Genomic DNA, 9,844 nt, shown 5'->3' with positions numbered 1-9,844 from the left:
TGAGAGCGGGCGGAAGCGGCAGGCGCTGCGAGCAGGAGCTTCCGGCGGAGCGGGCGGCACTTCGGGCGGGATCGGCGGCGGGAGCGCGGGAGCCGCAGCCATGGTGAGCTGCGTGCTGGCGGGCGGCGCGCGCCGCGCAGCGCCGGCTCCCGGTGTAACCGCGGTGTCTTGCAGACGGTGGGGAAGAGCAGCAAGATGCTGCAGCACATCGACTACCGCATGCGGTGCATCCTGCAGGATGGGCGCGTCTTCATCGGCACCTTCAAGGCCTTCGACAAGCACATGAACCTCATCCTCTGCGACTGCGACGAATTCCGCAAGATCAAGTGAGCGGCGCGGCTCGCACTGGGATTCCCGGGCGCTGCCTCCCGGTACCGGCTGCGTGCGGCGAGCGGGCCAGCAGCGGGCCAGGGTCTGCTGCCCGCTTGTGCACCTGCAGTCGTGGTTTTAGCCTCGTTTGTCAAATCCCCAAACCACCGAGGCTAAAGGGGCACTTTGAGTTATTTCTTAATAACCGAATTATACCTTTACATCATGCCAACAGTCACTGAACAGTTGAGCATCATGGGGAAAACAATCACGGAGATAATGTGTGTCTTGTGTTCAGACTCGACTATGTACTTAGCTTAAGGCATACAGAAATGGGTTTACAGTAGGTTCTGCTCTCGGCAGTAGCCTACTTGTATATTCCATTGCAAATTCAAAGAATAGCTTTGGGTCTTGTTTGGTTTTTTTATCTCTGACTTGCAATGTTTTCTTCTTACCAGACCTAAAAATTCCAAGCAGCCGGAGCGGGAAGAGAAACGAGTCCTTGGTCTTGTGTTGCTGCGAGGAGAAAACCTAGTGTCCATGACAGTTGAAGGACCACCTCCGAAAGATGTAAGGAGAATGAGCATAGAACTAAGGAGAAAGGGAAGGGTTGTCTGATAAATTTGCTGTCTTGCAGAAGGATGCTACTACAGCATTGTCCTGCACTTCTAGATGCTATTGTGACCAGGTCCAACAAATTTTGGCTGTAGGAAGCTGTCCAATTAATGCCCAAGCCCACAAAGAGATAGGGCATTAATTGGACAGAGGAAGTCTGCGAGCATCTCTAGGATCTGAGGATTTGTCAATAATATTTTTTTTGGGGGGTCTGTTTTCAGACTGGAATTGCCCGAGTACCTCTTGCTGGAGCCGCTGGAGGACCAGGAGTTGGGAGAGCAGCAGGCAGGGGAGTACCAGCTGGTGCACCCATGCCACAGGCTCCAGCAGGATTAGCTGGCCCTGTCAGAGGAGTGGGAGGACCATCTCAACAGGTGAAGTGCTATGACCCATTAAAATTGTTGTTTCGCATATTCTGGGGTGGCTTTTAATTCTTTGTACCAAATATGATGCAGGAAATTGGTGGAGGAACTGTTCCTTAGTTTCTGTTACCAGGGAGTTTGAACCTGGGAAGGCTTTTTTGGTACTAGATCCCCCTAGGAACTCTGTTTTGTATGACGGAAGACGAGGCTTGAAAAGTGTAGCTTCTCGCATGAAATTCAAGTATTATCCCTTGAACTGTATTACAGGGTTTTAGCATTATGCAGTACATTAAAAGGGGAGTAGCATAATTTATAAAGGGATAATAATGAATTTTGTGTATTTTTTATGTATTAATATAAAGCAGATGTTGTGCTGTTTCTTTGTGAACCTCTTGTCTTGTTTGCAGGTGATGACACCTCAGGGTCGTGGAACAGTCGCAGCTGCTGCTGCTGCAGCCACTGCGAGCATAGCAGGAGCACCAACTCAATACACACCAGGGCGTGGAGGTCCTCCCCCACCCATGAGCAGAGGAGCACCTCCTCCAGGTTAAGAATCGCTCTATGGAGTGGGGCAGAAAGGAGCTTGTGTTATGTGGCAAAACTGGTGATAAAAAGATGTTGATATCAAGTCTGCTCAAGAGCTGGTATTATGGAGGATTTTTCTGATATCCAACTAGTACGTTGAATATTCAGGTGGGTTTATATGCTTATTCTTTCTCTGGCTTAAGGAATGATGGGACCTCCTCCTGGCATGAGACCACCTATGGGCCCACCAATGGGAATGCCACCTGGCCGAGGTGCTCCTATGGGAATGCCCCCACCAGGCATGAGACCACCACCCCCAGGAATGAGAGGTGAGTGGAGGTTATCTTAAATGCCTAGAAGCTAGAAGCAGCTGTAACATAAATGTCTGAAGGGTGATACGTTCTAGTGCCTCCCTAGCTCTGGTAGTTGTCAGTAAATACCTCAGTACAGAAAAAAGGGTCCCTAAGGCCACTTTGAGCATGGCGAAGAAAATGTTTCTGGTTTAGCTTTGCTGCTTTCCTTTTCACTACTCAACTCTTTGCTTTATTCCCAGGACCCCCTCCACCTGGCATGCGTCCACCAAGGCCATAAGCTACCCTATAACATACCTTAAAACTGTGGGAAGACCAGTTAAGGGAATGTACCGAGCAATACTGCCTGTCAGAACCTTGCTATGTACATTTTAGATTTGCTGCTTGTGAAGTTTGCCTTTTTTAATAAAGTTCAAAAATCCCGGACTTCACTGGTATATTTCGGGAGTGGAGCTGTTATTATTCACTGCTGTGCTTTGGTCATCCCACAAGATGAGGGGGTTTGAGGCAAAAACCTCAGTTTGTAGTGACAGCTCAAAGGTTAACAGTTGATCTGGGCTGCTTAAGTCTGTTTCTTATGGGAATTACAACATATCCATATAAGTTTATTAAGGCTGATGGAGGGGGAAATGTTGGGGTGGTGGAAATGATAAAAATTCAAAGAAAGAGTTTTAACACTTCACTGTTCTGAATTCTCACTGGTGGCTGTATTAGTGTCATGGTTTAAGCCCAGCCAGTAACTCAGAACCACAACGCCCCTTGCTCACTCACTGCCTTCTTCCCCCACTCCCAGAGGGACGAGGAGAACAGAAAGAACTCAACTCCCATGGGTTGAGATAAGAACAGTCCAGTAACTAAGGTATAATGTAAAACCACTACTGCTACCACCAATAATAATGAGAAGGGAAATAACAAGGGGAGAAAATGCAGCTGCTCACTACCTGCCTACCACTACCCAGCCCGACCCAAGCAGTGATCTGGGCCTTCCAGGTAACACCCACCCCCCCCCCCCCCCCCCCCCCCCCCCCCCAGTTTATATACTGGGCATGACATGCTGTGGTATGGAATACCCCTTTGACTACTTTGGGTCGGGTGTCTTGTCTCGTTTTCTCCCGTCTTCTTGTGCCCCTCCTCACTGGCAGAGCACAAGACTGACACTTCCTGATCAGGGTAAACATTACTTAGGAACAGCTAAAAACATTGGTCTGGTATCAGCACTGTTCTCAGGCTGAAGCTGAAAACACAGCACTGCACCAGCTTTGAAGAAGGAGAAAAATAACTGTTACAGCTGAACCCAGAACAATTAGGAATGGTGATCTCTGATGCTCTGTGTTAAGCTTGATCATTACAGGTGGAGCTGCATTGTTTCTAGTCAAAAAAGCAAGCCAGGCTCCACAAACCTATCGTTAGCTACATACAATAATGTAAACCAGCCTGCATTGTGGTTGTTGGCTTCACTTTATAGCTGCTTGCTTTTCAGTAAGGAGGGAGCTGTCTGCCTGCCCCCTCCTCCCCTTTTGGAGATATTCCTTTCTTCTGAGAGCAGGCTCTTGGAGTTTTAGTTTCGTGAAGCCATTGTTTCAGAAATAGGCTCTTAACTGCAGAAATCCTTTTCACCCAGATTAATTAATCGAGACCACAGAAGTACATGAACAAAGCACTATGTGCTCCAGGCTTTGCTGTAAAGACAATTTGACTTTCATGACCTAGAAGTTTGCTAGAAAGACGTAACACATCCCAGCTCTCAATTGCTCTAGCTACTGTATAAGCAGAGGAAATGGTTTAGGGGAAAAAAAATAAATCCTTTATTGCATGGTCTGCTGAAGATGTTTTCACACAGGATCTTCAAACAGGTATTAACAAACATCCCAAAGCTATTCCAGAACTTTAATAAAAAATAATCAATTTTACTGGAGTTGTCTCCTTGCAGTATGAAAATAGCATGTCTGATTTACCCATTTGGTAATGGCCAACAGTTCTTACTTTCTTTTGTACCTGAAAGAGAAGATACTTGAAATGACATTCCATCACCCTAACTCTGAATGATAGAAAATGCTCAGTGCTGTTCCTCATCTAGGCAATGCTCTCCCACATTAACAGCACATTTCTAGGCTTTTAAGGCAGTATCCCTGATTGCCCTAGCATCAGACCGACAGTAAGACTGCAGAACCAACCAACGCTTTAGCAAGGATGTTTAAACAATCACAAAAAGAGGAAAGAGAAAGCAGGGGGAAAAAAAAGTCTTGAATAAGCAAGTAAAAGGTGCTATACCTGGACCTGGATTTGAAGTTTCCTCCTTTCCTATGCTGGGCCATACCCAAGCGTTTTCGATCTTCATATGACGGGCTTTTTAAGAGAGGAGAGAGGGGGAGACCAGATAAAAAACACTGAAGTACATCAATAGCACAGGTACATACGGTGACACCCCCTTCTCTGCTCTGCCCGCCTTTTGCCCCAATATCCCTCGAAGTATCCCTCAGAAAGTCCAAAGATGCAAAGAAAAAAATTCTCATCTACTGAAGTGTGGACCATTACTGTAAGGCATTACCCAGCTCGGTACTGCTGCAGTGCTCTCCTGCTCGTGTTGGTGAGCTCTTCATCAAACACAGACACTTTTTTCTTCCTTTTGGGGCCTGACAGAGACAATAGTCAGAACATTCACTGTAGAGAGATGGCCACAGCATCACCTTGTTTACTAGAGCTCAGTAGCCTTGACCACATAGTTAGCCTAACCATCAGGAAAAGCAACCACGCACCCTGGCCAGCACCTGTAGCCATTCTTTCACAGGTCAGTGTCTCCCTCTAAACAAATTAATTCAGTTTACCTGTTTGTAACAAAGTAAGTGACACAAAGTAAGTCAGCTGCAAACCAAAAATCTCCACCTGCTGGTACTGCTGCTGGCTCCTCTTCTGGCAAGGCTCTGGCTCGCTTTGCTCGGCGATTCCTTTTTGCCAGCCGCTCAGCATACATTTGAGATTTCAAGATTTCAAACTGTGACCTCTCCTCTGGCTGAAAGGTGTTAAAATGCAAGTTTGCAGTGATGTGAGGTTTTGCCAAGGAAAACTAGGATAATCCACCCAAGTTCTTGCTTGTCCATAAATATACTCACTGTCATTTGGACTTTTTTCTGTCTGTCTTGCATAAATTTCTTCCTTTTCTTTTTGCCTCGTAATGCTAAGTCAAACTCCTGCAGGGCTTTAGCCACTGGAGGAGTAAAGAAAAACATAGAATAAAGAACCTCTTAAAGTACAAAGCAGAGTCCAGTTGTAACTATGGAATTTAAAATGGCAGCAGTGTCAATTACTCACATTTCTCTTTCTTCCTCTCCTCACGGGTCTGAAACCAACTCCGCTCCAAACCCTCACCCACAGTCTCTTGCTTTCCTGTCTCCAGCTGCTTCTTCGCCTTATTGATCTGAGATAATTCAGGCAAAAAATGCGCTCATAAAAAAGATCTTTCTTTTCTAAAGTAGGCAGGTTAAGTACATTATGGCAGCCTCCTTATGTACTACACCTACTCCAGATCCTAAAAAAAGTAAGGTAAAAAGAAGTAATTCCTAAAACAAAGCTTACCTGGGCCTCTGACTGCTGCATCTCACGTTCCTCACGCTCCAAGCACAGAACTGCATAAACATCTTTCTCTAGATTCTCAATCTTCTCTCGAAATTTTAGTATGACATCTAAGAACAATACAGCATGAACATTAGAAACAGCTCATGTAAGTCCATTGTATTTTTCAGTACATCTCTCAGTGTCCCTCTGTACCACAATATTCCCTGTGTACTGCTCTCCTGCTTTTTACCTCAGTGAAGTGTGTACCTTGAGGGAGAATTCTGGCTTTCACTGCTGTTTTGGCAGTCTTCACAATATCCTTCAGCATCTTGCGCTCTTCCTCACCCACAAGTGAAACTGAACGACCAGCCCTGCCTGCTCTTGCTGTCCGACCCACTCGATGAACGTAGTGCTTAATGGTGTTTGGCATGGTAAAATTGATTACCTATAGCAGGAAAACTGTTAGTAGGGAAACAACATTAAAGGAGTTATTAAAAAGCTCAACATTGCAAATACTCACTGTTTTAACACCTTCGATATCAAGTCCACGTGCAGCCACATCTGTAGCTACCAAAATATCAATCTGCTCATCCTTAAAGCGCCTGAGCAGAGACAGCAAATGCATTAGCAATACAGCCATCCGTTTCTGCCCCAAGTATTCTACCTCCTAACTTCTCTTTTGCCCGTGACTGCCAATGAAGCCTGCTAATACCTGAGTGCTTCCAGACGCTGTGCCTGAGAGAGGTTCCCATGAAGCTCACCAACCCGCAGACCCATCAGCCCCAGTAGGATGTGCATACGGTGAGCTTGCTTCTTGGTCTGGGTGAAAAGCATCACATGATCTGGGAAGGTTCGAGTCAGAAGAGCTGAAAGAAAGCCTTCTCAGGAGCCTGCTTCACAGTCACCTGCTGATTCCAGTTTTTCTTTGCTCATCACTAACCTGATACAATGGCCTCACGATCCCCCTCTCGGTTGGGTCTGATCCTGATAAATTCCTGCCGCAGGAAAGGGGCGACATCTGTGTTGCTGTTCACAAAAATTCGAATGGGATTTTTCAGGGAAACAGAAGCCAAATCGTTCACCTACCAAAACAGATTAAGAGAAAAAAGTTCATATAATCTCTGGTAAAAGATTACACAAAGCTGTATTCGACTTTCTGCCACAGTAAGTCTCTCAGCAGCCTATCTTACCTCCTCTGTCATTGTGGCAGAGAAAAGCATTGTCTGACGATGGTTGGAGCACAACCTGATTATCTCTTTCATCTGTTCCTCAAAGTATTCATCCAGCATCCTACACAGGAGAAAAACAGCAATGTAAGGCAGCTTCATTTGATTCTAGCTAAGAAACATTACTTAAAGCAGGGCAACAAAGACTGCCCTATAGCCTGGGAAATGGAAAGCAGGAAACTACCATCTCATTTTTCACTGCTGACCTGCTTAGCTTACCTGTCTGCTTCATCCAAAATCAGCACCTCAACACTGCTCAGATGAAAAGAAGGGCAGTTGTGGAGATGATCAATCAGTCGCCCAGGAGTGGCAATAAGAATGTCTGGCCCAGAGCGCAGAGCTGCTTCCTGAGTCTTCACATCTAGGCCACCTGAAAGAGAGCGAACATGGACTACTGACTACCGCAGCAGGATGCACAGATGCAAATTGCCTGAGGAATGGGAAACAATTCAGATTAAAACCACCTTTTCTTGCTCAGAAACCAACAAGTAAGAAGTGTGGCACAGTATTAGAAATAAGATTTTAAACCACAGTACACCCACTAGAAGCATACCTGCAATAACCATACAGTCTCCAGTTTCACAACAGTGCAGCAGTTTACAGTGAGCTGCACAGTTCACTCACCTACAGCAAGGCAGGTTGTGACGCTGCTGAACTGTGCCAGCTGTTTTGTGACAGAGTGCACCTGAATGCCCAGTTCTCGTGTTGGCACAAGAACCAAAACCCTTGTTACTGGAGCCTGGCGAGGCTTATAAATCAAGCGTTCCAGGACAGGCAAGATGAAGGCAGCTGTTTTACCTAAATAAGAAGAGTAAGAATTACCAATTATTGTGAATATCTAACTTTTGATGTTTCCTGTGCCCTGCTCAACCCCCTACCTGTCCCAGTGGCAGCACAGGCACAAATATCCTTCCCCAGAAGAGCCACTGGGATACAAGCCTTCTGAATTGGAGTTGGTTGCTTGAAGCCAAGAACTGTGATTGCCTACAAAGGACACAGAGCAATTAAACTCTGCCTCTAGTATAATCACACCTGGAATACTGTGCCCAGTGCTGGGCTTATCAGTACAAGAGACATGGACATACTGGAAAGAGTCCAGCAAAAAGACACAAACATTATGAAGGGACTGGAGCACCTCACGTAGGAACATTTTTCAGAGTAACATGTAATAACTAAACTAGGTAAATACCTTCAGCAAAGGTCGTGAAAGATTCATGTCCTGGAATGACAAGTTATCATCATATTGAGACGCATCTTCAAAAAAGCTCCCTGCTTCCTAGAAACAGCAACATGACCACCACAACATATTACCAATGGGCTCTGGGCTGGTTTTTTTGAGTTCACTTTGTTAACCAAAGTCAAATTCCTCCACAAGAAACACTGGAGAATGACCTAGTGTCACTCTGTCTAACACTTACTATTTCTCCCTTTTTTGATCTCCTCCGCTCCTTCACTTTGACTGTATCTGCAGAGAAACATGATAGCAATTGACAAGCACAGCTAAACACATAACAAGATATGGCAATGACCATAATCTCTCTTTTTTTTTTGTCTGAATGAGTTATTGAGGGAGAAGCCTCAGAAACAAGTACAGGCAGGTAACAGAGTAAAATGCTCAAACAAAGCATTTTGCTCAGAAGCAGTATCACAGAAGGAAGACAACAAGTTCTTGCTCACTCCCAGCAAAGTTTCACTGCAGACTTTTCTCTAGTGAGCCAGGAGTCTGTCAGATCCTTGCCCCTCAACCATCTCCCTATGTACTGCTAATACCTGCTTTTGTGAAGATAGCTTCATCGTCCAATAAACATTGAGACTCCACATCTTCTTCATCCCTACTGAAATCTTCACACTCCCTCTTTTTTATTTGATTATCCTCGGTCTCCACATCTTCATCGCTCACTTTTGCTTGTTCAGCCTCTCTTTCCTAAGAAGAGATTAAAAAAAAAAAAGTTTTAAAAAATAAAAGGACAAAAAGAAACATCAATCCTTTGTGAGCTTTATTTTGTTGCTATTATCAGCCCATGGGTTTGCATAACTTTAGGCATTAACAATTCTGCATTCCCACCAGGTGTGGCTGCAAAACAAGCTGAGGTCATGAGCTCAGGATGCTGTCAGAGCCTGTGCCCCTGGAGGGAATGCAGTAGGAGGCCAAACCCATGCCAGTCTTCAGCAGTGAGAGAGAAAGGCTCTGACCTGGAACTTCCTTCTCTGTCTCACTTTCTCAATCTTCTCATCCAGTGTCGTAGCTGCTCTCTAGGCAGAAAATCACAAAAGAAGAGCTGTAATAAATGCATGGGAAAGCCTGGGGCACTGTGCTTTGACACTGTGGCCCCAGCCTCAGGCCTCACCTTGCTGCGGAGGTGGCGCAGTGTCTCCGCCCAGGCGCCTTCCCCACCGGCCTCCGTCTCACCAAAGACGAAAGCGGCGCTGAAGTCCCCGCCTGTGGGCCCGCGCCGCCTGGCACTCGGCGCCCGGAGCAGATCCTGTTACAATACCCGTGAGCAACGTCCGCAGGACGGTCAAACCGGACCGCGCAGACCCAGACCCCGGCCCGGCCCCGGAGCGATGCGATCGGATCCGATCCGATCCGACCCAACCCGACCCGACTCGACTCAACGCAACGTGGGCCGACCCAGCGCGATCCAATTCGAACCGGGCCCCGCACCATCCAATCCGGCCCGGCCCATCCTCGACCCAGGCAACAGCTATTTCCCGGCCCCACCTCCTCATCCTCGGAGTCGCCAGACTCGGGGTCCTGAGGCCCCACGTCCCCCTCTGCGATGGTGCCCACCAGGCCTAAGCTCTGCAGCATGGCCGCCGCCAGCGGCTCCACCACCACACCACACTGCCCCGCCCCTCTTCCCGCCCCCCGGATGCCGCGCATGCGCAATGGCGGCCGGACCCTCGCTTGTGGGTGGGGCAGTGGCTGCCCCTCCTGCCGCGC

At 47.0% G+C, this 9,844-nt stretch overlaps 2 protein-coding genes across 3 annotated transcripts; one reads left to right on the top strand and one right to left on the bottom strand.

Moving 5' to 3' along the window:
- The first annotated feature begins 29 nt into the window (after positions 1–29).
- On the top strand, positions 30–2,553 carry SNRPB (small nuclear ribonucleoprotein polypeptides B and B1). The gene is made up of 7 exons (XM_057424742.1): positions 30–103; positions 175–326; positions 768–879; positions 1,146–1,298; positions 1,694–1,832; positions 2,015–2,140; positions 2,365–2,553. The coding sequence occupies exons 1-7, from the start codon at positions 101–103 to the stop codon at positions 2,400–2,402; spliced, it is 723 nt and encodes a 240-aa protein (XP_057280725.1). The 5' UTR covers positions 30–100; the 3' UTR covers positions 2,403–2,553.
- A 1,350-nt stretch (positions 2,554–3,903) lies between these two features.
- On the bottom strand, positions 3,904–9,731 carry DDX27 (DEAD-box helicase 27). 2 transcript variants are annotated; one of them, XM_057424727.1, is made up of 21 exons: positions 9,623–9,731; positions 9,249–9,383; positions 9,094–9,153; positions 8,671–8,824; positions 8,319–8,365; positions 8,090–8,176; positions 7,779–7,884; positions 7,525–7,698; positions 7,120–7,270; positions 6,865–6,964; positions 6,615–6,756; positions 6,387–6,540; positions 6,195–6,276; positions 5,942–6,119; positions 5,696–5,802; positions 5,432–5,537; positions 5,233–5,327; positions 5,006–5,132; positions 4,671–4,755; positions 4,394–4,468; positions 3,904–4,117 (listed from the first exon to the last, which is right to left on the bottom strand). In XM_057424727.1, exons 1-21 carry the CDS (start codon positions 9,710–9,712, stop codon positions 4,102–4,104), a joined length of 2,271 nt encoding a protein of 756 aa, XP_057280710.1. In that variant the 5' UTR covers positions 9,713–9,731; the 3' UTR covers positions 3,904–4,101. The 2 variants fall into 2 exon arrangements, with proteins under 2 accessions (XP_057280710.1, XP_057280711.1); XM_057424728.1 differs by having other exon boundaries at positions 6,387–6,516.
- Between the last annotated feature and the right edge of the window lie 113 nt (positions 9,732–9,844).

The sequence above is a fragment of the Pezoporus wallicus genome, unplaced genomic scaffold, assembly GCF_028554395.1.
Source record: "Pezoporus wallicus isolate ANWC-B61680 ecotype Strahan unplaced genomic scaffold, APGP_CSIRO_Pwel_v1 contig_13737, whole genome shotgun sequence".
NCBI classification, from domain to species: domain Eukaryota; kingdom Metazoa; phylum Chordata; class Aves; order Psittaciformes; family Psittacidae; genus Pezoporus; species Pezoporus wallicus.
The sequence above is the reverse complement of the archived record's forward strand: the minus strand, read 5'-3'. Positions and strand labels throughout refer to the sequence as shown.